This window comes from Tamandua tetradactyla, chromosome X (genome assembly GCF_023851605.1).
Source record: "Tamandua tetradactyla isolate mTamTet1 chromosome X, mTamTet1.pri, whole genome shotgun sequence".
Taxonomy (NCBI): Eukaryota; Metazoa; Chordata; class Mammalia; order Pilosa; family Myrmecophagidae; genus Tamandua; species Tamandua tetradactyla.
Window position 1 is genome coordinate 159,765,768 of NC_135353.1, and position 27,884 is coordinate 159,793,651.

Sequence of the window (27,884 nt, forward strand, 5' to 3'; positions counted from 1 at the left end):
AATATTTTGTAACGAAGACTGCAAAACGTTTATAAAGGAAAACTTTATAATCAGCAATTGGAGAAAGATAGCAGGTGTCTTGCAAACAACCCCCACCTCCATGCCACCCAGAAACTCATTTTTCCTATAGCAACCCATTAATTCTTTACTGGGAAGTGAAAATGTGTGGAGGAAGGGTGAAGTACATTTAATGAACTCCTTGCTGTCCAAAGGGGAAAAAAAGAAAAAGTTCTTTCCAAACGTGCATGTCTCTGTGACATACAGACACATTTTCTCATAGGAAACTCTCAGCAAAATTGAAACCACGTGTGCAGCTGACCAGGCTTGTTGTGCTTTTTGTTGTGCTTATCTCTGCGCAGCGCAAGCAATTCTGCAGGGCTGCAGCAAAACCAGCTTTCTCAAGCTCTCGGGGGTGGGGGTGGGGGTGGGGGGCTGGTCTCCACGAGAAAAAGTAACAAACAGCTCTCAGCAGGGTGGACCACGGTGCAGAAGGCGAGCTGCTTCCCTCAAGCCCGCCCTTGTTCACGCTCCAATGTTACAAACTTTTGAGTTTCCTTCCTGATAAACTCCAAGGCTGCCTCACTGATTGGTCTCAGTTTTTGGAAAGGACGTGACATCAGCAATTTTGCAGACCTGGGGCTTGTGGGGCTGTCGTGGGCTTTGGCCGACCTCCAGCCAGCTAGGTGGAGCGTGCGCGTGTGCGAGTGCGTGTGCCCGACCCGCAGGTAGCGTTGCCCAGATTCCCGCTGCTGGCTGCGCTGCTCTCCGCGGCGGGCCGTCGGGGCAGGACGCGCGCCGCTTCTCAGCCCGCCGCCGGGGACGCCTGGGACCCCGGCTTTCCTGAGCACCCGGAGGGGCGCGCCGAGTTTGCCTGGCGACCCGGGAGCGCTCAATGGCTGGCGAAGGAGGGAGCAGGAACCGCAGAAAACCCCTGGGGCCAGGAGACCGTCCCACCACCTGGCTCCTTTCAAACCCAATGATGCGGGGTGAGTCACGGGGGCTGTGGAGTCGTAGCGCCCGGGGAGGTTGGTTCCCGGGCTCGGGAGGTGCGTCCACGGGGCAGGTACGGGTCCGATGTCCGCGGCTCGCCGGGTCGCACACGGATTAAACGGTTTTCACCTGTACCCCGAGAGCCCCATAGACGGTGACGAGTCCGTTTTCACCGATTCTTCTCCAGCAAAAACGTCAGCCTCCAAGGAACTGTTCTTTGTCGATGCAATGCATCCCTTGTTTAAATGGGAGCTTTCAAAAGTTACTTATAACTGGGGAACTTTTTACTGCTAAACCATTTCTTCGAGTCACAAGTCATAGGTATTTGGCATTCAGGTTTGGCTGGGTTTAGAGATGATGTTTCAAACACAGCCTACTGATGGACTCATTTTAAAGGGATTTTTTCCCCCCACTTTGGGAAAGTGTCTTACAGGTATGATTCTTAACCGGTTGGGAAAGCATTCATTCAGGGCTCAAAGGATTCTGAGAAACAGGTTCAGGCAGTAGAGGACAGACCCTGCGGCTGCCCACAGCACTTGTTGATTCCAGAGCCAATAAACAGAGACCCTGAGATCCACTAAGATGTATTAATTCCTGCAGGGCAGGTGCTGAAAAGGGACAACACAGAAGAAATAAAAAACCGAAACGCTTTCCTGCTGACTAATTGAGCGGATGAAGTTCATTCATTCATTTATTTAGTTTTGCTCACAAAAATGAGAGCACTCAGCATTGAATAGGACCTGGATCCACAGAGGCAGGACTGGATTAATGAGCAGATTTGTTCAGCATGAACTGGGGACCGTAGGAAAACAGGTGGAACCAAAAAACATATTTTAAGGATAATTTGATACATGGGTTTTTAAAGCAACACATCGGTCATTCTGGGAAAGAATCTGTAATTTGGTTGCCCTCCGTACAATTATTTTACAGCTAACTGTTTAGGGTTTCTAAAGGTCCTAATCCTACCTGGGTGGGGTGGGATGGGTGGGTGGGCGTGAGCAGGCATTACAGTCCAGGCCTTGGGGCTTAGAAAGTGAAGACATTGTCACAGGTAGAATGCAGAGTGTCTTAGGACATCTAAGGAGGACAAGTTTGGAGAGGTGGAGCCTGATAATGGCACTTTACAAGCCAGGCGCAGGAGTTTAGTCTTCACAAAGCAGGGAGCCACTGATGGTTCTGGAGTGGAGCCCTGCCAAAAAGCAGAATAACTAACAGTGAGTAAATTAATTGGGGAGCCACTCTCAGGATGGATTGTGGGAGGATCACAGGAGATTCTTGTACTACTCCATTGGTTTAAACTTTCATGAGCATCAGCTTTACTTAGAGGGTTTTAAAAATGCAAAGGAATGGATACCACCCCCCACCCCCATCCCCAGAGCTTCTAATACAGTGGAAGGCCTGGGTGGGTGTGGAGGTGAGCCCTGGGAATCTGCATTTATAACAAGCTCTCAAGTAATGCTTGTGCTAGTCCCTGGGGGCCACAAGTTTGAGAACTACTGCACTAATCCAAGCATGACTCTTGGATTTGGATCGAACTGTGGAAACAATAGAGAAAGGGAAATTACGGGTGATATTTCAATGGAAAAAGAAATCAGGCTGTGTTGTGTGATTAAATTCTGAGGACCAAGGAGACGAAGCAGCCAAGACTGTACAGTTTTTGAGCCTAAATTAATGTCAGATAAGGGAGCTAGCTGAGAGAGAAATTGGGAAGGCCCGTTGGCCCGGCTGTGGAGTGAAGAATGGAGGGTGAGAAACTGATGGGAACATCAGTGTAACAATGACATGGCTGATGCACAGCAAGATGATGTGGGCCTAACTTGGAACGAATACAGGGCAGGAGTTGGAGACCTGAGAATGTTCTGCACGGGGGCTGCGGCTGAAACCTCAGTGAAGGAGAAATTGTCTGGGGGCCAAGTGCTGAGGACCAAGGAGAGGCCCTGGGATGGGCCTCCAGGGGGTGGCGGAGGCCCGTTTTTGGGCAGAGAAGCCAGAAGAGACTAGCAGGCTGTAATTCCACAGGGACTAAGGGAAAGGACGTTTTCCAAAGAAATCACAAGGCAGATACCAGAACACCTCTGCTCTCTTACACCCTCCTTCTCTGCCCCTGACTGGCAAACTCCTGCTTACCCTCCACACCCAGCCAAGCTGCTACCTCCAGGAAGCCTTCCCAGACTTTCTCTCTCTTCCTCTCCAAGAAGAGTGATTCTCTCCCTGCTTTGCCTGGGTCCTGTCTCTTGGACGAAACCTCAATTATGCTGGGTTGTGCTTGTTGATGTTTCTGAAGTCTTGACCTTGGTGAAGTGTGGAATGTGGACCACACAATGCTGTTTGCAAATGGCCAGGAACGCGCAGCTCAGGAGACCTAGGCCAGGCCAGAGGGAAAGTAGGGACCCGCCGGGCTGATGTGTTGAACTCTGCTGCTCCCTCCTCCCCTTGCTGGTTCTTGGAAGAAAAGATTTAAGAAGGCGGACAACCAGCTCTTCAGAGAGATTTGTTTAATGCTTCACTTCCCTGCCCCAGGAACAGGAAAAAATGTGTGTTCCCCTGCCCCTAAAAGAAAAACAAAAAAACCCTACTCATGGAAACTTTGGAAGGTACATTGAAGGATAAACTAACAACAATGCATAATCTCACCGGCCAAGTAACGCTGTTAACCATTTTGGGTGTCCGTCCTTCAGGTTTTGACCTACAGACTCCCACGGATAGGGATTTATTTTGCCTTAAAAACTGAGCCGATCTGTAGCGAGTCTTCACATTGAAACAGAAAACATGTGGGAACAGTCACGGAGAGGAAACAATTACATTCTCTTATGGTGGAGTTTTAGATATTGGGGCAGCTAAGCAGGGGAGAATTTTCTGGAGAAACCTTCCTGATCAGATAGGTTGGGTGGCCACTTGAGGTCCCATGGCCAGGGCAGCCCCTTATAAAGTGAGCCAGGGGCAGGGAGGGAGAGGGAAGAGGACAGGTGACAGATGACGGATGACAGAGCTGGAGGAAGAACTGCAGAGGACAGGACCAGCTTGCCCCAGAGTTCACGAGCTCCTGCCTCAGTGGGCCTTTCAGGTTGCCTCGCTTCTGACCATGATCCCCACTTTCTCTTTCTCTCCAACCTTCGTTTGGCCTGGAATCAAGCCAAGGTCCCCTGTAGTCATAATCGGCCCCCAGGTAGTCTCTGGTGTCACAGGCGGGCCACTGAAACACTCTAATGCACCCAAAATGCCCCCACCCCTCAGAGCAACCCGATTTCTCTTCTGTCCCCCTGACCTTGCAGGACGTTTCCCGGCAAGGACACATTCATGCCACTGCCCAGCCCTCGCTGGGGCGCTCAGCTTCCTTCCTAGCTCTTGTAGGAGTGCACCAGTTGTCCCATGTTAAGGCTCTTCTGAAATCATGGAAAATGTGAAAATCATTCCAAAAATTCAATGAAAACAAAACAGCAGCCTTTTGAAGGCGCTGCAGGGCTTGATCGATGCACAGTATTTCAGAGTCCCCCGAAATGCAGGGTGAGCTTAATGGCGCTACTTGGTTTCGGCGGGAGAGCGTCCAGGCCAGCATTAACCCTGAGCTGTACGGCAGGATCCGCGGCGTTGCCAGCAACCTGTTTGGCCTCTATTTTTTTGGCAGCGAAGCCAATAGACCCTGGCTTGAACAAGTCCTGGGGAGTTTTCTGTAACATATGCCAAGGGCTTGGAGAGCTCGGTTTGTGTACAGATAATGACCCTGGGGTTTCAAAGACTTTGGTGGGGCCAGCAGGAGAGGTCCCGGTGGCTTGGGTTTCCCCTTCGTCCATCACACAGCCTCCCACCGTGAGCAGCGTCCATGCTCTGGGAGGAACAGGCCCTCTCTCCTGCTTATTCCCATCTTTCCAGCTGCCAGTGAGCAGGAAGAGACTCGAAGCGGCTTCTGGGTTTAACCAGGCCCACGCTGAGCCTGTGGCTCGTTGCAGCATCTCTTGGGCCTCCCAGGCAGACCCTCATTTGGTTCCCACCAGGTGCACTTAGCGATCTCTTGAGGGTTTTCAAGAGCCAAGGAGAGTCTGTTGGTCTACCCGTTGTGGGTTTGAAGCTGTCATGTGCCCCAGGAAAGAGCATGTTCTTTTAATCCATTCCTGTGGATAGAGACCTGTTGTGGGTGGGGCCTTTAGATTCAGTCATTCTATTTGGGAGGTGACCCAGCCCATCCATTCAAGGTGGGTCTTAATCCTCTTACTGGAGTCCTTTATAAGAGGATAAAAGAGAGAGAGAAGCGGGCAGAAAAAGCCCCACAGAAGCTGAAAGAGAGAAACCTGCAGAAGCTCAGAGAGGAAGCCACCGAAGCCAGAAGCTGAAAGCAATGAAAGCTGGGAGAAAAGGCCTAGGAGACGCACCGTGTCCTTTGCTGTCTAACAGAGCAGCCCAATCTCACCAGTAACCTGCCTTCAGAGACGGTATCATCCTCTTGATGCCTTAATTTGAATGTTTTCACGCCCTTACAATTGTAAACGTGTAAGTTAAGAAATTGTAAACGCCCGCCCATTTCTGGTATAATGCATTTTGTGAGCTTTAGCAAACTAAAACCACCCATATTGCAAATAATGGCATTTGCACATTCCATGCTCTCGAGATGTTAGGAAAATGTCACCTTATCCATTGTCCCAGCTTTAAGCTTTTCCATAATCACTCAGTTGTTCTGCGGCCTGCAAAAGCTAAAGTCCTTCTATAAATCTGAGATGGATTTTGGCTCAACAATGACCCGAGTTTTTCTTTGTGGCAGGAGAACAGGCATTCTGTGGTAGGCTTACCAAGCTCTGGACTGCAATTAGTTAGAAGGGAAGCTTTGCGTACTGCCAATGGGAATGTCAAATGGCACAGCCGCTTTGGAGAATAGCCTGGCAGTTCCTCAGAAGTTAAATGTAGGGTTACCAGGTCATACAGCAATTCCACTGCTAGGCCTACACCCAAGCGGATTGGAGAGGTGTGTCCACACACAAACCTGTACCCAGATGTTAACAGCAGCAGCATTCACGCTAGCGGAAAAGTGGACACGACCCCAATGGCCACCGACTGATGAATGGGTGGGTAAAATCTGGCCTATCCATATGATAGAATATTACAATAAAAAGGAACGAAGTACTGAGTCATGTTACAGCACGGATGAACTTTGAAAGCATTATGCTAAGTGAAAGAAGCCGGCCACAAGAGGCCACAGGCTGAGTGATTTCCTTTATAGGAAATGTCCAGAATAGGCAAATCCATAGAGACAGAAAATAGGCCAGTGGTTATCAGGGACAGGGGGAAGAGGAAATGGGGAGAGACTACTAATAAACACAGGGATTTTTTGAGGTGGGGGGGACGGTGTGTGTGATGAAAATGTTCTAAAATTGATTATAATTATGGTTTTGCAACTCTGTGAATATACTGAAAACCATCAAATTGTATGTTTCAGAAGGGCAAATTGTATGGTATATGAATTATATCTCAATAAAGCTGTTATACACACACACACACAGAGGAATAGAAAAAAGATACAGATACATAGATCTAAAGACATTAATATTGTCACCCCCCCACTATGTGTTCCAGGTCACATACTGTCCTGTTTAGAGACAGGCTGTCTCTGTAAATGCTACTTTCGAGTGCAGGGGTACAAACTCCAGGTAGCCTTTGTTTTTCTCTTGCAGAGGTACCAAATTATTTGCTCTAAAAAGAGGGAGTAATTGTTCCATGAGGACTGAGCAGAAAGTAAACCCTGTCTTAATCTACTCTTGATAATATATTTGCATCATCTTTATGAAATCGGAATGACATTACAGTTTAGGACCCAAATTACCCTCCTGGACTGTTTAAGCTGTCAACCCTCATTATCTTAGATCGTTTTAAGAAAGGTTGAGGAGTGTGGCTGCTGTATTTCTTAGCAGCTGAGGACTTGGAAGGAAGAAATGGATTAATCACTGCACATATGGTGAGCTATTAGGGTACATTTGCAAGTGTACCTCTCCCAATTTTTGTCCCACTCGATTTTGCGCGGATGGTGTTTTGCATTATCAGTACTAACAGGATGAAATGAGTCGTCTTTTCATTCTCATTTGGACCTAAATCTTTGCATGTTTACAGTCTACATTTTAGGTCCCAAGCCCTAGAAACAGCAGTATTTTTCTTGAGAGAATAAGAAACCTCAGAGAATGCTGTGAGGTGACTCAGTATCTGTTGAACATCAGGTTTCGGAGGTAGGAAAAGCCATGTTGCTTAAATAGCCTCAAGCGCTTTAGTGACTGCGGAAGGAAAGCCTTCGATGAGCAGTGCGTGGGCGCACTCATCTGGCTCCGTGCTCTGTGCTAAAGGCTTAATGAATCCATCTGAAAGGATGGTCATTTGCTTACTGGGACAGATTTTCCAGGACATTGATGGCTCCGGGTGGCAGGCAGGCCTCCACCAACGTGTGTTAAGTGCAAAGTGCCCTAGCCTCCTCCTCCTTGGCTTTTCAGTTTGCAAGGGATGGGGAGCTATCCGGACGCTCCAGGTCTTCTCAGCTTGTAGGAGATACCAGCTCCCGGGGAGGGCATTGCCGCCTGCCTTGTTTACATTTAGAGAGTTTACTAACGCTGGCAGAGCTGGAGTGCAGCAAGCTCAGACAAGACTCCCAGTGGCCTGCTCACATTCTAACTTGCCACACCTGTGTGTTCTGGCAATCAGACACAGCTTGAGATGAGAAAAATCCAGGTTTACACCTCATTTAGGTTGCATCCATGCTCAGCTAGAAAGGGAGAGGAAAGCGTTTCATGTGTTGAGGTGAGGTTTACAGTCTACCTTCCCAAGAATTGGTATTCTTTCTATATGTTTGTAGAATAAATTTTCTGTTTTAAAATAGCAGTGATTATGGGATGTAACCGAGTGTTTGGTGTTGACGGCCAGGTGATAAAGAGTATCCGATACATGTTGAGGTAACACAGGTAAGTATATGGCTGTCCTCACTTAACAGAGAAGGGAAGTGAGGCCCAGAATTTGTCTGGGGACTCATAGCTCAAAAGTCAAGTGGCATGCTGCCTTTGGGGGGGGGGGCACTGTTTCAAAAAGGCAAAACCCCCATTTTCAAAGTCAGTCTGAACTCCGATTTGTGCTAGGTGTCGGGGCTGGAGGTGATCCATAAATAGACTTAGTTCTCTTTAGGTCTGATTCCATACCTAATGGTGTGCATGTAATTACTTAAGTGTTTACTACTGTTAGTACATGACACTGTTTGCTGAGGAGCCAAAGTTTGAATTTCATGCAACCATAGCCGAAATAGACAGGCAACCTATAGCTTAACGCACTAATGCTGGTAATTAGTGAAGCCTTCACTTAGCTAAACAGATCATTTGTCTTCGAGACCAGTGTGTAAATGGAAGTATAGCAACCTATCTGTCATCCCATTTGACCCCTTGTCTTCAGTTTGATCATGGGCTGTAGCTCTCCCTTTGGCCATCTAGACATTTAAAATGAACTATGCACAAGAAACCTTGACTAGGGGGAGAAATGCTGGCGTCACATCAGTTGGTGGGAGTTTGGTTGAATGACCTGTTGGGCTCTTGTCTGTGGGCAAGGATGAGGCCTGGGGTTCTGTGGTGTGTTAGAAGGATGTAACCTGCACAGATTTTTGTGTCCAATTATGTAACCTGTCCCTCCCCTATCCATACAGATATTGTGTCCGATTGGTCTCCAATGCACGAAGCTGCAATCCACGGGTGTCCACTTGTCCTGAGGAACCTCATCAGCCAGGTAGCTTTTTGAAAAATGGTAAATATTAAGCACATCCTGTTGCTTGCCACCCATAATTGTTGTCTGATACTAAAATATAAATATCCTCTTCAGCAAAATGAGGTGAATGCCACCCCGTCTCACCATTTGTTGATTTGCTGGCACAGTACTCGGGTTTAGAACAAGTCTATGCATGTAGCAGGCACTGCAGTAAGTATCTGTTGAATGAATGAGGGGCTGAGGAGCACATTCAGGTCACCTTCATTTTGTGCAGTAGGCTTTGTTCTTGAAAATGATCGTATAAAACAGCGGTTCTTCACCAGGACGATTTTGCCTTACAGGAGACATTTGAATTGTTTGGCCCTATATGTTAGTTGTGTCAAGGTTGAAAACCGCAGATGTAAAATAAGTGCCTGAAAATGTTGTTTTCAAATAGAATGCTACATTTCAAAGCTGTTCTCGGTTCCATTAGATCTTCAGTCAACAGGAGCTCCGAACGGTTCGATTTTCGTTCCTTGGCTCCTCAGGTGTCATTTCAAGTACACATTAATTTTGAGTTTTGCTGGTTGGAAATGATTGGGAACCTAAGCAAAGGCACTTTGAGGAAAGCAGTTTAATTAACCATTCAAAAATCCTAATACAGTAAAGTCTTTGTTCAGAGCGGGCTGTTCTCTAAAAAGAGTATAGATTCTTTAAGCCAGCAGCTCTTAGCCCGTTCTATAATTGGACTTTTCGAGACTCTGGCGAAACCTTATGGGCCCTTTCTCAGAATAGTGTTTTTAATGCAAAAAGTCTGCCACAAAGGAATCTTATCAAAATATTTAAAACAAATGTGTTCCATAATAATATATGAACTTCTTTATTCCTGCATTAAATAAAAAAGATCTAATGGTGAGTTTAATGACTGCTATAATTTCTAAGTTGGGTGAGCGTATATTTTGAGATATTTTGGATATCTGCAACAAATGTGCAATAAAAAAAATCTGTGGTTCCTATCAGTGACAGTCCTACATATTGCTTTTGCTACTGAGATTTGGTGTCTATATTCATAATTGAAGAGCATGCTGAATTTTAGTTAGAGGCTAGTGAAAATAAACATGCTTCTTTTAGTCCAAGTTCATGAATTTATCTAGATTAAGAATTCCTCCTATAAGAAAGCAGTATACCAAGAAAAAATTCAGACTGCCCTAAACCACTGTCTTAAGCTGTTTTTGTTAGCGGCAGCTTTGTAGAAATTCAAATAGAGACTATGACACAAAACTCTAGCTAAAAGAAGTTAAAACTGCTTCTCAGATAAAATGAAAACTTTACCTTATTTTGACCAGGGGACAGATGATCACTGCAGCTTTTATGTATCACTTGTTAAATTGAGCAGATATTCATTTATATTCAGTATTTATATGAACACCTGCCATATCTGTGCCTCTGTCTAAGCCCTGTCACATTATTAGAGCGAGAGTATCTTCCTGGGATCTCAATTTCTGCCTTCAAAAAAAATGGGCATTCTAATACCTACCTGTAATACCAACCCCAAACCTCAGTGGCCCAGTGTGTCACCTGGTGTAGGCTGGGCTGGGGTTGGCTAGGCTGGGTGCACCTGTGCTGCGAAGGTCTCTCATCCTCCTGGGACCAGAAGCTGCCCAGGAATTTTCATCTCAATGCAAAAGGGTGGAGCAAAGGAGGGCCAGCCTGTGCAGGAATGCGTCCCATCTGCTAACCAAGTCATGTGACCAAGTTCAAAGTCTGGGGACAAGGAGGTACATTTGTCAGCCGAGGTCAGGGCAAGGGTGTGAATCATCTGTGTCACTAGATAGGTTTGAGAGAATTAACCTAGATGACATATGTAGATTATCTAGTCTGATTGCTGTCATCACAGGTGGTATCTATTTCTCTTACTCAGATGAGCACTTCAGGTAAACAAACAATAATGGAAAACACTGTTGCTAAACTAACCAAACTTATATTCTAAGCAAGGGAGATAAAACAAAGCATTCAAATGGTTTTAAAACAAAGAAAGAGCTAACAGAATTATAAAAATAATTCCCAGTAAGTCCACGAAGGAGGAAACTGAATCCATAAGTATTCTATAGCATGGCTTCACATTAGAATAATCTGGAGTGTTTTTAAAAATAACAAAGCCTGGGCCTCACCCCAGATATTTTGATTTAGGCTAGGGCCGGGCTCTAAGATACGTGTACATGTGTTCATCAAAAGATATGCACAGTTATATTCATAGCAGCCTTATTCCTATCAGAAAAAAACTGAAAAGAACCCAAGTGTTCATACAAAATAAAATGAATAAATATATTGTGGTATATTTATATAACGGAACTCTGTACAACAATGAAAATGGATGAATGAATTAATGAATCCGACAAACATAATGCTGAATGAAAGTAGCCAAGTGGACCCACACAAATTCATATTCATGGTTCAGTTCATATCATGTTGAAGAGCAGGGAAAATGAGTCTGGGATGGTAGAAGTCAGTCCATTGGATACCTCTGGAGATGGTGGAAGGGGTAGTGCTTTGAATGGGGCTTAGGCATCAGGTAAAGCTCTTTCCTTCACCTGGCCAGTAGTTGCTCGGGCATTGTGGACTGTTGGCTAATTCCATGAGGTTTACACTTAGGAGTTTGGAACTTTTAAAATTTTCCTGAAAAACAGGAAACAGTAGCAGTTTGTTTGGTCAAAAGAAAGCAATTAAGGCATCTTTGGGCCAAGGTGCAGCCTTAGTTTGGTGGCTTTCAATCTCCAGGGCACATCAGAATCCCCTTGAGCCGTGCTGGGCTGGGCTTCCTTGCAAATACTGATGCCCGCATCCCCACCCCCAGCCCCCCACCATCCCCTGACCATCTCCCCCCCACCCCTACCCCACCCCCACTCCCATCCCCTGCTCAGCCCTGTGATTCTGAGGCAATTTGTCTGCAGTGTAGCCTGAGCATCTAGATGGTTTTTAAGGCTCCCCGGGTGATTCTAATGCACAGTAAAGATTGCGAATAAGGTCTCATTGTGAGCAAGTGATGAGGACCGGCTTTTCAGTTCCTGGGATAAAGCTCCTAATTCTGCCTCCTCCGATCTTTAAAGGGCTAAGCCAGTATCAGGGAGGAAACTAGAAGTGATCCTGGCATTCTGACACATCAGATCTTTAGGGTGTGGCATCTGATTGAAGGCTAAGTGACAAGATGAAGAAATGTCATATAATGATAATTACTGGGTGTTTTCTATGTGATAAGCATTTCACATGCATCATCTTTTAGTGTTCCTAACAAACCTTATAAGGTCGGTACAGTTGTCTCCATTCTCCAGACTAGGGAACTGAGGCTGAGTTTGTTAGGTGAGCAGGAGCCTTAGGGAAGGAATTGTCCCAAAGTCACACAGCTGGTTAGTGGTGGTGCCAGCATTTGGAATTGGGAAATGACACTGTTATCCTCTCTCTGTGAGGTCTCAATCCTAGGTATGACACAAGATGGCAGAGCCATTAAGAGAATTAGGGTTGGCAAGACAAGGAGCTCTTTTTAGGAAGCTTTTGGTTGTTGAAGGCCGAGTTTGAGTTGTTAGCTGAGTCGCTAGGTGGTGTGTCTCATAGGGAAGTAGGAAAACCTACCTGGGGTGAAGACCTCTGTTGGAAAGTCATATTTCATATACATATATGTATGTGCATATACATAGAGAGTATTGAGATGTAAGAAAAGTATTTCTGGATAAATCCTTAAAAAAAATGTCTTTATTAGGTGATGCAAGGAGGAAGAGGAAGAGTCAGTGAAGGAGACAGAGAAAAAGAAGCCAGAGGTCAGGGTGGAGCTGCATTTTAGAAGCCAGAGGACGGGTCACCGGTAAATGTGTACTCAAGTCAGAGGAGAAAGGAGGTGGAGGAAAGGGAAATGTAAGCTGGATTCAACAAGAAGTCACTGGTGACCTTTAAAAGCAGTTTTGGCAGAATGGTATGGGTAGAAGATGAAAGAATTGTACAAGGAGAGAGAATGAGGTTAGATTCTTTTTGAGAATCATGGGGCAGTGAAGGGAAGAAGAGTTTTGGGTGGTAGCTTGGCTGAAGATCATGACTGAGGGATGGGAAGACTTAGAAAGCAAAAGCAAAGTGGGCCTGAAGAGGCAAGCTGGGGAACGATGCCAGAAGGTGGAGGAAGGAAGGTCATGGGCATGGTGACGGGACGGGTGCAGTCAGGGGCCAACTGGTGGGATGGAGGCTGGTTCATGTGTTTTTTTCCTCAAAGAAAGGAGCAAAGTAAAGAAGACTGGAGAAAATACAAGGAGAGGTCAGGGTTGGAGAGAAGGGGAATGACGGATGCTCACATCATGGCTTTACTGTCCTTGGTAAAGTACGAAGGGAAAGATGTGTTCAGATGGATGTTGGTGACGTGGATTTTCATAGTCTTCCTCTCTGCTGGGTGTGTGGAAGGAAGTGGTAACTCTGTGGGTCAGACAGATGGAAAGAAACAGCCCAGCCTTCTTTGTGGTCCATTCATACAGCCTAGGTGGGCATATGATTTGGGGGCTGGGACAGGAGGCTACCAGGTACTGGACTCTGTGGCTCATGGGTGCCCTGATGTTACACAACCCCAAGTACCCACCGAGGAACTTCTAACCACAGGCTGAGATGAGGGAACAACTAATAATGAGAGACTTAAAAATAAGTCATTCAACCATATTTTAAAAAGTGAGAACCTGCTGTGGGCTGAACCCTATGTGAAATCATGGGCTTGAAATTCTCTTGCAATAATATGTAATTCAGACTTGTTGCCAATTCAGACAGATCATCACAATTCCTCCAAAGTAGAATGTAGATGGATGATGATCTGAAATGAAGATGAAATATATAATGTGTGGTGAAAAACTTTTTGGATTGCAACTCATTTCTTTGTTGCCTTTTCCTTTACCTGGATTTCTGTAGAAATGGCTAAATACTGGTTTAAAGATGGCAGCTGTAACTAGAGGAGTGTGTTTACAATAATAGAATACCTAGGAAATATCCCCTTAAAGGACAATGTTCTTTCATCTCAGAGAGTAAATACAGTTCACATTTTGCTGTGAGTTTTTTGTGTATCCTGGCAGTGTGAGTGGAAGAAATTGGGCAAATATAGAGCATTGAAAAGGAAAAAAAGGATTTGGGGACAAATCTTTGAGATGATTCCTAGAATAAAGTAATAAAATCATAATTCCAATAATAAAATCAAATAGAAGATGCCACAGTGGGAAGCCCATGGGGAGTTCTTATGAAGGGGTAAATGCAATAACTCAAATTCTTCTTAAGCCAGTGGGTCAGTAAACATTCAGTGAGTATTCATTGGATACCAGTGGGATTTGAGCTAAGAAGGGAGGGAAAGATACAGCCCCTGTTCTCTGATAAATGGCGAACAGCACAGCCTGTATGGCTTAAACACACATGATATTTCACAAATAATGGCTTCCACCCAGGTTCAAGAAATGGAGAAAGAGCGCATTGCTGCCTCTTCCAAAGCTCCATGCCATACCGCCTCCCTCTACTGTAGAAGTCACCGGTGTCCTGACTTCCCTGCTTTTCTTTATAGTTTTAATTCCTATATGTGTAGTAAGCAATGTAGTTTAGTTTGGCCTGATTTTGAGCTTTATAGAGATGGACTCATTCGGTAGGTATTATTTTGTTTCTTGCTTCTTTGGCCCACCATTATTTTTCGTCTCCAGATTTTGGTTATTATGACCCATGCTGTTGTGGAATATTCTCATGCATGTACCCAGCTGTATGTTTCTCGAGTGTCTATACCTAAAAGGACAGTGTGGGGTCATACACAGATGTATCTTCAACTCTAATAGATACTACTAAATTCTTTTCCAGTTTGGTTGCACCATGTTACATTCCCACCGGTAGGATATGAATGTTCCTTTTTTTCCCTTTTGTTCCTAACTAGAGAAACTGTGGGCTTACATAAAAATCATGCATAAAATAAAGGGTTCCCCCAAATCATGCTATCATGAACGCCTTGCATTGGTATGGTACATTTGCTACAGTTGATGAAAGTGCATCTTTATGATTGTGCTATTAACTACAGTCCATGGTTTACCTTAGGGCTCGCTGTTGGTGTTGTACAACCCATGGATATTTAAAAAAAATTTATTCTAATAATATATATACAACCTGAAATTTTCCTTTTTAACCACATTCACATATATAATTCATTGCCATTAATTACATCTACAATGGTGTGCCACCGTCATTTTTTTTTCACCATTGTCACCACCTTGTATTGTCACGTTTTGATTTAACTTTTTAAAAAATTGCCATCCTACTGGATTTGTGGCTGGGAAGCCACCGGGGCACTGACACTTTGCACTCCTTACTCTGCCCCTTTCCTCTTCTCCAGGGGTGCTCCGTGAACCTCACCACGGCAGATCATGTGTCCCCACTCCATGAGGCCTGTCTTGGAGGTCATCCCTCTTGTGCAGATATTTTACTAAAGCATGGAGCTCAGGTAAGTGCAGCTCAAATAACAGTTTAGAAACCAGGAATGAAAAGTGACTACTTGTACCCTTCCGAATAATTTCCAGCACCTTAGATTAGCCTGAGTGGAAATATCAGACAAATTTGAGTGTTACGGGCATCGAGCTTGTTTGCTTTAGCGATAGATGAAATCCTGAATATTTAGACTCGATAGCATTTTCTTTATCAACCACTAGTGATAAGTAGCTGTCAGACTGCTCCTGCCTTCATTCCTAGAGTACAGGAAGATGGCGAGGGATCATGGAAAGGACATAAAATGTGGCCTCGGGAGACTGGAATTGTGGTCCCAGCCCAGCTCTACCGCTTACTGACACTGTACATTTGGACAAGTTAGCCTCTGAGCTGAGAGTCTACATCTACAAAAAGAGGGGAAATAATGCAAATTTGTCCAGCTTATTGTGGGGTTGTGTTGATTAAGAAAAATGAGGTGTATAATTATATATGGCTACATAAATTACTATTTTGGGAATGAGACTCATGATGGCATAAAGAAGGAAGATAAAGTCACTGAATTTTTTTTGAGGAGGTGGGTGGTATATGGTCTTGGAATCGAACCTGAGTCTCCTGCGTGGCAGGCAGGCATTCTACCACTGAAGCACCCCTGCACCCCAAATTCCTTGAATTTTTAAACTTTTTTATTGTATAATGTAATATATACAAAGCAAAGAAAGTGAAAAAGCAATAGTTTTCAAAGCACTCTTCCACAAGTAGTTACAGGACAGATCCCAGAGTTTGTCATGGGCTATCATATCATCAGCTCAGATTTTTCCTTCTAGAAGCTCCAGAATATAGGAGGCTAGAAGAAATAAATTTTTTTTTATCATCAGAATTGACTTTTTTTTTTCTTTTTTGTGAAAAATAACATATATCCAAAAAAGCAATAAACTTCAAAGCACAGCACCACAATTGGTCGTAGAACAGATTTCAGAGTTTGGCATGGGTAACACTTCCACAATTTTAGGTTTTTACTTCTAGCTGCTGTACGATGCTGGAGACTAAAAGAGATATCAATTTAATGATTCATATTCATTTGTTAAACCCTATCTTCTCTGTATAACTCCACCATCACCTTTGATCAAAGCCCTTGGATTTTAAAGTAGGGACCCATAAGTCTGCCAGTAACTAAGGCCCTCTCATGCTCACAAGCAATGGGAAACTTTGATGAGGACGTTACATTAGGGTTTCTCATATTCTCACAACCACTGTTTGCTGAACATTTATTTTGTGCCTAACTCTGGTGAAGATGGTCCCTGCTTTTTAGAAAGTTATCTTCTAGTTGGAGAGCCAGCCAGATAAGTAGATACTAGAGACTGTAACACCAGCTGCTTTAGCAGATAAACCTGGGAATCTCAGGAGCCTAATAGGAGGCAAGTTTCTTTCTTGCCCAGCTCAATCTGCCGTGTGGGTGTTCCTTGGTTGGGCCGCTTGCTCCCGTGGGGTGACCCGAGGACACAGGCTCCTTTCAACCTGTGGCTGCGCTGTCTTGTACAAGGGATTCCCGCATTTGTCCTCCAGGTTGTCTCTATTCCAGGTTGTTGGAAGGGAAGAAGAGCATGGAGGTTTGTGCATGCAAGGTTTTTTGGAGCAGTCTTGGTGGTGATATAAATCACTTTTGCCTGTCTCCCATTGGTCAGAATTCAGACAGTGACCAACTGAGAGGGAAGCTGGGGAATGTAGTATGGCTGCATGCCCAGAAGATGGAGGAAATAGGTTTGTTGAACACGTGGCAGTCTCAGCTGTAGCAGGCAGTTAAAATATAGTGCTTTTATCAATATGTTTTTGCTGCATCACAAACCATCCCAGTTCAATGGCTAAAATGACAGCCATGTATTTTATTTATCTTACAGTTATGTGAGTCGGCTGGATAGGAGCCCTGGTCTGGGCTTGCTCAGCTGATCTTGCCAGGCCAGCTGATGCATTTGAAGTCTGCTAGGTGGGTCAGTGGGGCAGGGAAGCTGATGGCCTTGACATTTGGGATGGCTGGGGGGATGGGAACTTTCTCCAGGTCATCTCCTGGGCTTGTCCACATGGTAGCAGGGATTCCAAGAGCCCCTGCCCCTCTGCTTGCTTTGTACAGACCGCTGTCCCATTGGCAAGTCACATGGCAAGCCCAGCTTCAAGGAGTGGGAAAATAGTCTCTATCTTTCAGCGGGAGGAGTTGCAAGCCATGTGGCAAAGGGCTGTGCATGGTAGAACAGGAACACTCTGTGGCAAACTAATATGAAGGCGATTGTTGGGAGCACAAATAAATGTTCCTAACTTGTTTTGTTTCTAAGAGGGAGAGAGGGAGTCAAAACAGGTGGATTAGGGGAAATTACAGGCTTCCTGATCAACGGAAACAGCCAGTGCAGAGGCCTTATCTTCAGGTAGTTCCTTCCAGCCGGAGGATAGAGTGGACCAGAGGTTTGTGGGCCACAGCACCATCGGCCTTGTTGTCAATGCCAAGAAAATGGACTTTATCCTGAGATCAGTAGAGAGCTAGAGGTGAGTGCATGATCTGATTTATATATTGGTTAAAAAACATCTCAAGCTTGGAAATAAGGCCAGGACTAAGGTAAGGCAAAGAGGCACCTGGGGTGCAAACTTTAAGGAGGTACACACTCTTGGGGGGGGCACTTATGTGACCCAGAGAGTTAGTGTCTCCTTAAGTTTTGCACCCTGGGTACCTTTTGCGGCATCACTGCCATCCTGGCCCTGCTTGGAAATAGAGCGTGACAGTGATATCATGTCCTTGCAAGACATCATTGCTTAACAGGCTCACCAAATAATTATTTGGCAATATAACACAATGCATCTGCATTGGCTTTGCTGTTTAGGGAGCTGATGATGGCCCAAGTGCTGTGAAGTTACAGTGTTAACCTGTGAATTTCTTGTGTGATTTCTAACATCAGAAAAGATAGCCCCATGGATTATGGTTTTATGGTCTGATAGGGCATGTGTTAGGGTTCCCTAGAGAAACAGAACTGAACGGAGATATAAATATAAATATATGTAAATATCAAGAGATTTATAATAGGAGCTGGCTCATGCACCTGTGGGGACTTTCAAGTCTGAATTCTGTAGGGCAGGCCCACAGGTTGGAAACTCAGTGAAGGTGACATTGAGTTCCCCAGGAGAAATGGTTCATTGGGAACTCTGATGAAGGTGACAGGATAAGCCGGTTGGCCCAAGTAGAGATAGAAATTCTTCCTTTTTTCTCTCTCCCTGATTGCATGAGGAGACACCTTCATTGCTGAAGGCCATCAATCTCCTTTGTTTAGTGGAGATGAAATTGGCCACAGATGCATCCAGCTGACTAATGATTAAATCCTTCTACTAAATACCTTCCCAGTAGCAATCAGGCTAGTGTTTACTTGAACAAACAACTGGACCCCATCACCTAGCTAGGTTGACACATCATTAACAATCATGGAACATTAGCCAGTTCTTTATCTGTTAGCATATTTAGTTGACCATCCCATTGACTGACTATGCACATCTCCATTTCTCACATTCTCCTTTGAACCATACTGACCATCTTACTGGTTCCCTTATTAATTAATGAGTGGATACGATCTTCAGCATGTGTTCCCTCTGTATTTGTATGAAAGTCATGTTTCTAAAATTTCAAAAATTATACTTTAAGTGAGGAACTGGAGCGGTATGGGATGGGGCCTGGCAGGGAAGGTTTAACAGGACATTAGTTTGTTAACTACTAAAATTATCCCAACTAGTTTCGAAGTCCATATTTCCTGCACAGGGCATGGAGGAGATAGAACATTCTGTAACATTCTTGGTGCCTTTACATTCACTACCTTGTTGAGTTTTTCACAACAACCTTATGGATGGGTTATTTTTCTCCATATTTTCCAGCTGTAGAATTTAAGGCTCTGAGATGTTAAATAGCAGCTTGAATGTGGTGGAGCCTGGGCTGAACCCAGGATGCCCCCTGGCTGCCTTCATCCTGGAGCTTTTCTTTCCAGGTGAATGGCGTGACTACAGACTGGCACACTCCCTTGTTCAACGCTTGTGTCAGTGGCAGCCAGGAATGTGTGAATTTGCTTCTGCAGCATGGAGCCAACCTCCACCCTGAAAGTGATCTGGCATCCCCCATCCACGAAGCTGCTAAGAGAGGTAAATGTGTGGACAATTTCAATTTTCCATCCCATACCTTCAGGCCCACCTTACTGTTGAAAGAAAAGAGGGGATAGGGGGAGGTATATTTTAGAGCAGTGGTTCTCAAAGTGGGGTCCCAGGATCAGAAGCATGAGCATCACCTGGAAACTTGTTAGATGTGCAGATTTTCTGGCCTCCCTGCAGACCCCTCAGTCAGTACCCTGGGTGTGGGGACTTCCAGGTGATTCTGACAGCCAAGTTTGAGAGCCTCTGTTTTAGGGCACTTGGGATGTTGTTAACTGCTATAATCCTGGAACAGACCTGGCATGTAGCTGACTCTCCATCAATATTTCTGGCCTATATTATTGTTGAATCCATGAACCCGTAGGAATCAAGTTATTTTATAAAGCAAATTGGAGCCTGCTGTTTAAGAGCCTTAATGAATATTGTCTCAGGACCACCTGATTTGCTAAGTGAAACCCATGGCTTTCAAGGTTTTGAACCATAAGATGTTGTATGTGGTTTACAGTCATTTTTTTTAATAAAGTCGTAGTTTCCCTGATAGTCTTAGCTCTGAGATACAACAAATAAAATTATGAGTTTTGCTTTTTGATATTCTTGCTCTTCCTCCTCCTCCACCTCCTCCACCTCCTCTACCCCCCCACCTCCTCCTCCTCCTCCTCTTCCACCTCCACCTCCTCCACCTCCACGTCCTCCTCCTCCACCTCCACCTCCTCCACCTCCTCTTCCTCATTCTCCTCTTCCACCTCCTCCTCCTCCTCCACCTCCACCTCCACCTCCACCTCCTCCTCCTCCTCCACCTCCACCTCCACCTCCTCCTCCACCTCCTCCTCCTCCTCCACCTCCACCTCCACCTCCTCCTCCACCTCCACCTCCTCCTCCACCTCCACCTCCACCTCCTCCTCCACCTCCACCTCCACCTCCTCCTCCACCTCCACCTCCTCCTCCACCTCCTCCTCCACCTCCACCTCCACCTCCTCCTCCACCTCCACCTCCTCCTCCACCTCCTTCTCCTCCTCTTCCTCCGCTTCCTCCACCACCACCGCCACCACCTCTTCCACATCCTTCTTGTCCCCACCTCACCTTGTCTAAGGGCTTGCTGTTTCCCCCAAGGACTTTCCCAGAGGGGCATCCTGTGATCCTTACAGCATCCCTGTGTGACTAGATCCACCCATATCATCATTATCTCCCAAAGCTTTGATTTTTATTTATCGAGAGATGAGCTCATTCTTATGTTCACTGGGTATGTAGAATTAGACAGGTATAACAAAAGAAATGCAAAGGAGCAATATTTAAAGTAGAACATTCTAGACCACTGAAGAGTGATTTGGCTTTGACTGAACCCAGTGTGCCTGATCGACCCGTTCGTGTTGGGTTTGGCAGTGTCTTCTGAGCCCCACCTGTGCCCATGTGGCCAGTTGCCCTCAGGTGTGCCATTGGCGAAGTTGTGTGTTTTTGTCCCCATTCCATGGCTCACCTCGTGCCCTTTGTTCTTCAGTTCCACCTTCAGTCCTGCCATGTCCATATGGCTTTCCCCATCTCTCACTTAAGTTTCTATACCACGTTACAAATGCATGAAACAAGGTGGATGGTCGCTGATGGCTTACCGTGGCTAATAAATGCCAGTGAATTCTACCCATGGCTGCAGATCATGTCTTGCCAACCTGTGAACTGAGGGCAGTGTTTAAAGTATGTCCTTGTTTTAGATAAAGGGAATGTTTTTTTGGTCCTCTGGATAAATTGCTGACAAATTTAAAAACACAAAAGATGGGGATGGGGATGTTTCTCTAGCTGCGGGAACTTGTGCTGTAACTCCTCCCTCTTTCCTTGGGCTGCAGGCCACGTGGAGTGCGTGGAGTCCCTTGCAGCTCATGGGGACGACATCAATCGTCAGATCAGAAACCTGGGTACTCCACTTTATTTGGCTTGTAAAAACCAGAAGATAGTCTGTGCCAAGAAGCTTCTGGAGTCAGGTAAAAACAAAGCAAAAACAAGGAAAAAAAACTGAAAAGTTAACTGAGTGTATTTTAAATATCTTTTTATTGTCACAGAGGAAGGAGTATGGGCAATGAAATGGGGAAAGATCGAGGTTCGTGGTGACTGTATTCCCAGAGGGAATTATTTTTTAACTCTTTGAACTTCACTTCTATTACTTATCAGGGGAGGAGGATGAGAATGGTGAAACAGTAATACTTCCTCCTAGAGCAGGCTTCGGCATTTGTTAGTTGCTCCCCTCTTCCCTTGGCCACCCTCCCTCCTGCCAGTCACATTATTAGCCCCTGAATTACTTGTAAAACTGCTGGACTTGGGCTAAGTCTTCCTATTTGGGTCTCCTTTACCAGTTCCCTTGGATTTGGAAATTGAACTCACCCCATTTTTAGTCCATTGTAAATACCATGTTTTCTTTGAAATGGCTACATACCATCCTTCCTTTGCACCTCTCACTGCTGCTGGCCAGGCCCCCTTCAATGCCTGGGACACCATTTCAGCACCTCTTTCATGATCTGGATTCCATTTATTCTTTATGATTTCAGTAACCAGTCTCTCCTCTGAATTCTTATAGTACTTAGGACTTTCTACTCACTGCCATAAATGAAGAGACTCATTTTCTTATTCTCTTTCTCCTCTCCTACCCTCGCTCTCTCCCCCTCTGCCTCTCTCTCTCCCTCTCTTAAATAACATGTCTAAGCTCTGTTGCCCCAGCTAGAGTTTAAGCTCCTCCCCAGGAAAGGGCCAGGTTTGCCCTTTCCCACAACGCCACGGAGAGTGAAAGAACGCTTGGTTAGTATTGCTTGACTGGATATAGATTTCCATTTTCCTAGGGGAACAGGGGCTCAGGCAAAGCCACATGGCCCCATGTGTCAGTGAGAGCCAGCTGGGGGATCCAGGTGGGGTTTCCTGAGAGGGGAGGGGTGAAGGTGGGTGGGGAAGGGCCTTAGGAATCTGCCTTACTTTTAAAAAAATTTTTTAATAATAAAACCGATCAAAATACAATATGAACATTTTTTATCACATAGTTGCACATTCATCATCATGATCATTTCTTAGAACATTTGTATCAATTCAGAAAGAGAAATAAGAAGAAAACAAAAAAAATTCATACATACCATACCCCTTACCCCCCCTTTCATTGATCACTAGCATTTCAATCTAAGTTTAAGATTTGTTCCCCCTATTATTTATTTATTTTTAATCCATATGTTTTACTCATGTGTCCATACCATAGATAAAAGGAGCCTCAGACACAAGGTTTTCATAATCACACAGTCACACTGTGAAAGCTATATCATCATACAATCATCATCAAGAAACATAGCTACTGGAACACAGCTCTACATTTTCAGGCAGTTCCCTCCAGCCTCTTTATTACATCTTGACTAACAAGGCGATATCTATTTAATGCATAAGAATAACCTCCAGGATAAACTCTTGACTCTTTGGAATCTCTCAGCCATTGACACTTTACTTTGTCTCCTTTCCCTCTTCCCCTTTTGGTCAAGAAGGTTTCCTCAATCCCTCGGTGCTGAGTCCCAGCTCATTCTAGATTTCTGTCCCACATTGTCAGGAATGTCCACACCCCTGGGAGTCATGTCCTGTATAGAGAGGGGGAGGGGCCCCAGATGTTAACCCCCCACAGCAGCTGCTGCTCACCGTGTGAATCTGGCCACCTGGTGTAGACGAGCTCACACCATCTCGCCTCACTTGGGTCAATCAGTGGTGAGTGTACAGCCTTCACGCCCCTGGGGTTTTTCTAATGTGTCATGCCTACGGGCAGTGCTCCAGCGTGAGTTTTTAACCTCATGTGCCTTAGCTCATGCTGTAGGTTCAGTCACACTGTAAATTGGCATCACCCCCCAGGTTATTAAATGAGAAACCAGATCCCCTTTTCTTAGGACAATTGCCGTGCTCACTGCAGATCAGCTTTCCCGAGGGAAGGCTGAGGCTCAGCACCTTGGAAAGGTATCTGGCTGGCCTCTGCCGTTTGGCTGACTGTCACCCCCTTTTGTTCCCGTGCCATTACTTAGGAGCCAACGTGAACCGAGGCAAAGATCTGGAGTCCCCTCTTCATGCGGCGGCCAGGACATGCAGCGGGGAGCTGGCCTGTCTGCTCATGGACTTTGGAGCAGACGCCTGGGCTAAAAACGCAGAAGGCAAATGTCCTGTGGAGCTGGTGCCTCCAGAGAGCCCCCTGGCCCAGCTCTTCCTGCAGAGATCAGGTGCTCCTTCTTTGTTGGAACTAAGCTCCAACCCGTAGAATTCCTGGCGGTCCTAGTGGGAGGCAGGTACTTGCCGAGTGCTGCCTTCTGATCTTCTAGAAAATCATGCTCGGCCATGCCACATGTGGGCAGCTTTTGATAATTTGGTAATCAGCGAGTATAGTCCTGGCTGTTTAGTAAATAGCCACACTGCTGTTGGGCATATTGAAACAGGCGGGCTGGGAGGATCTACTATTCATATATGGGACGTGCTAGTTTTCAAAGAATTAAGATATTGTTGGAAAAAAACCTTCAACTGAAGTTATGTGAAATACACTTTAGAATGATGACAGAAGCCTCTCTGGGGCTGCATGGTGGCCAGGTATGTCTGTTCTTGGTGCCCTGCAGATGGGCAGAAAGCCTAGGCACTTGTTTCTGGGGGTCATTAAGAGCACGGGGTATTGCTTTAATGCATGACAGCAGCCTGACGACATCTGCTATGGTAAATAATTAATAAGCACTAAGTGTTCCCTCCTCCGTAAAGAAGTACTAATGGCCCTGGCCCGGACCAGGTTGAGTGGCCTGTGAGGCACCAGGGGAGCTCCCCTGGGCTGCTGGGTGGGGGTGGGGGGGTGGGCAGGGAGCCACCTGAGTCCCCGGAGTATGGGCTGCATGAATTTTCAGGGGTCATGGGACTCTGATGTGGCCTCTCCCTATCAGAAAGCTTCTGATGTCTGTTTCCTGGTTGTTTTCTCCCCAAGCAGCTCCCACTCCCCAGCCCTTGCCTTAGGGTACCCCCAGACGAGGCTGGTGCCGGCCCCACGCCCAAGGAGACCCCTTGACCTTAAGCAACAAGACAAGCACGGGCCAGTTCTACTGGCCTTTTGATAATTCTTTGTCTTCAAAATATCTTCTCTGTACAGGGCTGACTTCTCCATCGTCCGCAGAGTGCTTAAGGCCCACGATGGTTTTTTGTTTTTGTTTTTTTTTTTTTTTGGCTTGGGCAGGCTCCAGGAGTCGGACCCACGTCTCCGGCATGGCAGGCGAGAACTCTGCCACTGAGCCACTGTTGCACTGCCCTAACCCACGATATTTTGAGGGGCCTGTGAAAATGTTTTCATTTCTTTTAAAATCAGAAGAAAATAGGAGGAGAATCCGACCTGGATTATATTCATTTTTTATACCAACACAGTTTTTACATATATATATATATTACAGAGAAAGAGACCCACAAACACAGAAAGGTCTCAGGCCCCCTAAAGTCAGGATGTGGGGGTGCATACACACACATAATGGAGAAATCCCCTTGCCCCATCACATAATCTCATAAGATTTTCCAATTGCCTTTAGTGGCTTTTCCCAAAACCATTCTTTATTTGCCAAAACCATTCTTAGAAATCGACGTGGTCTTCAATTCCTTTCATTCACGTTTTGAATCGTGGACAATGTCACTGCAGATCCCACTGGCTTATAAAGTGTCATTTGCTGCTGGGGAGAATCGCTGCATCTTTTGCCTCTAGGTGTCATTTTTGGGGTTGGGGTGAGGTCACTCCTCAGTGGGCTGGAACCCCCTGGGAAATGGGGCCGGGCTACTGCAGAAAGCTATCCCTGCTGAAACGATGTGGCAGTCTCTGTGTGTGGGCCTCTCCTCCAGCACATTTGCGTCAGGCCACCTGTTTCTCTGTAACCAGGGAAGGGAATTAGTTAAATCACCATCCTCTTTCAGTGGCGCAGTGACAGGAAAATGTTAAGTGAAACCCAGCCATGTTTGCAATTAGGCTTTGCATGGACAGGTGGGATTTCCCCCCCTTTTCTTCCCCCTCCATGATAGTTGTTTCTTTGGTGAGAAGGGAAAGGATTTCAGGTCTCTTATCATCCCACCCCCGGATGGGCATTTTGAACAGTATTTGCTCATGGATGCAAGGAAAACTAAAAATGAGCCTCAGGGCCCAGCCCGAGTGTTGCTGGGGAAAAAAAAAGAAAGAAAGAACACTCAAGACCCAAAGGAACATGCCAATCCATGAAGATGGAATTAGCCAATTTGGTTATCGAGTGAAGTAAAATGCATGTAAGGTAACCAAGAAATGGCTACCACGCTGCCGTGGATTTTCAGCTCTATTTATAGGCTTGTAAAGCTCTCGTCCTACCTTTAGTAAACAGTTAGCAGATACTCAGTTTGCATCAGTAGTTAACACCAGGCCCCCTCTGACGCCCCCCTTTTCGTAATTCTTTATCCGATCGCCTCTGCTGACGCGTTCTCATAATTGCTTATCGGCTGTGCTCTGACGTTTTATTTTTCATAATCCTTTATCAGTACCTCCCCCAGTGGGCCCTGCCAGCATCTCTAGCACGTAGGATTAGTCACATGCTTCAGCCTTCGTAGGTGAGATGACACGACCAGCAGCTTTCCACAGTTGATTAATATATGCCTTGAGTGCACTCAACATAATTTGGAGGTGTCCTAAAATTCCAATAGGGTTCTTCTTGGGGTGCTCTCAGGGCCTGATTGTAAATGCTGGCTTTATGCATTTGATTGTGTCTGTGTTTAGTTCTCTCTCCCTTGTTCTCCATCACCTGAGAAACTCGTAACTCAGTTTATCCTGGAGCTTACGGTGACATATTAGGGAAGTAGAGGCCGCCCTGCCCTTTTGGATATTTTCTCAGCCAGCCTGTGCAATCAGATGATCCAGGGCATATTAGAAACCTCCATATTACTCCCCAACCAGGAGTAATTGAAGCAGCATCTCTGGGCAGTGGGGCCAATATTCAGTATCTGTGCAGTTTTAAAGTATGCCCTCTGCCACCTCCCCCTCCCCCCCACCCCATATCCCCCCTTCCATGTGATTCTCCAGCGCAGCCAGGATTGAAGACTTCTACTCTAGGGAATTCTTGAGTATATCATTTTGCTTTTTGGGGATTTGTAATAATAACCAAAAGAGAATTCCCATCACAATTTGGGGTGGCGGGTTAGGGTGTGGGGAGTGACTCCCCATGCTTTTACCTGATAATACGGTTTCTCAATCTCAGTACTGTAGACATTTGGATGGTCTTTGCTTTGAGGGGGCTGGCTTGTGAGTTGTAGGGTGCTGAGCAGCACCCCTGGTTTCTACATGCCAGTAGCACCCAGTCATGATAACCAAAACTGGTTTCAGCATTGCCAATGTCTCCTGGGGCCAAAAGTAAAATCCCCCCACCCCTCCGCATTGAGAACCACACTGCAATGCCAGCATTGTCCCTGTGCGAGGTTGTGCTAGTCCACTTGTCACCTGTGTGTTGAGCCACTGGGAGAGCTCTGAATACAGACTCTCAAAGCAAGGATGATGTATGAGGTGACAGACACAGCTCACCACCGGTAGCTTATTAGGTTTGACTACCTTAATATTGCTCAAATTACAAAATAAAAATGTTTGCATCTAGAAGTATGCACTTATTTTTTTTTCAGGGAAAAGCAAAGAAAACTGTTCAACATTGAATTTTATTCTTATTTTTGGTTATTTCGTGTAGCTGAGTAATTCCAAAATTCACTTTCCTGAAGCCTCTGTTAGGGAGGCTGAGCTTTACATGTCCTTCACTCTTTTCTAAATTAAAGCTGAACAAGTTCATTTTCAATTAAATACCAGAAAGAAGTGAAGATGGCCTAAAAATGTGTCCTAAAACACAAAACCGTCGATTCCCAGACCACGCACCTAAAAACAAACAAAAAACCCCGCAGAAAGTGGTTTTAAGCAGTACCCTATTATTTGCTTATAACGATGCTCTATATCTTTATATGCTTTTTTTCTTTAAATGGAAAAGTAAAACGAATCTGAGATAAAGTGTGTGACCTGTCCTGTGGCTTTCCCTAGGACCCTCTTCGCTGATGCAGTTGTGTCGCCTGAGGATTCGGAAATGCTTTGGAATCAGGCAGCATCATAACATAACCGGCCTCACCCTCCCAGAGGAGCTGAAACGATTTCTCCTCCACAGTTAAATGTTCACAGACAGCAGGCAGAGGCAACCGCCATCGGGCGTTGCGACCATTGAAATTTTAAAATAAAATTGGGCTTGTAGAGCTTGGCTGTTATTTTTTTTTTCCAGTTAGATTTTTATTGTCAGTCAAAATGCCCTGGAGAGGTTTATATTAGTGGTTGGAAGGCAGGAAGACACCCCCCCCCCCCACCTGCCTCGAAGAGGTTTTTGACCGCTGCTGCGCGGGGAGACACTGAGCCAGCAAAGCAAGGCTTACGCATCATCTAATTGAGCCCTCACAAGGTCTTCCCAGGTGTGTCCCTTTTTCCAGGTGACACACGGAGCCTCCTGGACATCCATCTGTCCAGTTACCCAGAATCAGAATAGGAAGGCGGATGAGCAGATAGGTGCTCCAGTGCTGACCTG

General features: G+C 45.6%; 1 protein-coding gene across 4 annotated transcripts; it reads left to right on the forward strand.

Annotated features, from left to right (window-relative positions):
* Positions 1 to 483: 483 nt before the first annotated feature.
* ASB9 (ankyrin repeat and SOCS box containing 9) lies at positions 484 to 27,559 on the forward strand. Of its 4 annotated transcripts, none has more exons than XM_077146545.1 (8): positions 7,686 to 7,758; positions 7,838 to 7,919; positions 8,645 to 8,742; positions 15,062 to 15,169; positions 19,161 to 19,311; positions 21,153 to 21,287; positions 23,340 to 23,531; positions 27,356 to 27,559. In XM_077146545.1, the coding sequence occupies exons 3-8, from the start codon at positions 8,740 to 8,742 to the stop codon at positions 27,478 to 27,480; spliced, it is 714 nt and encodes a 237-aa protein (XP_077002660.1). In that variant the 5' UTR covers positions 7,686 to 7,758; positions 7,838 to 7,919; positions 8,645 to 8,739; the 3' UTR covers positions 27,481 to 27,559. The 4 variants fall into 4 exon arrangements, with proteins under 4 accessions (XP_077002657.1, XP_077002659.1, XP_077002660.1 ...); XM_077146543.1 differs by having other exon boundaries at positions 7,687 to 7,758; positions 8,645 to 8,724; XM_077146542.1 differs by lacking the exons at positions 7,686 to 7,758; positions 7,838 to 7,919 and adding an exon at positions 484 to 986 and having other exon boundaries at positions 8,645 to 8,724.
* The last annotated feature ends 325 nt before the right edge of the window (positions 27,560 to 27,884 follow it).

What these genes read in the sequence shown, in the direction of transcription:
- ASB9 (XM_077146542.1), top strand. Translation starts at nt 893, where the DNA reads ATGGCTGGCGAAGGAGGGAGCAGGAACCGCAGAAAACCCCTGGGGCCA. An exon ending in TACTAAAGCATGGAGCTCAG is followed by an intron (nt 15,170 to 19,160) that starts GTAAGTGCAGCT and finishes TTTTCTTTCCAG; the next exon opens with GTGAATGGCGTGACTACAGA. An exon ending in CCACGAAGCTGCTAAGAGAG is followed by an intron (nt 19,312 to 21,152) that starts GTAAATGTGTGG and finishes CTTGGGCTGCAG; the next exon opens with GCCACGTGGAGTGCGTGGAG.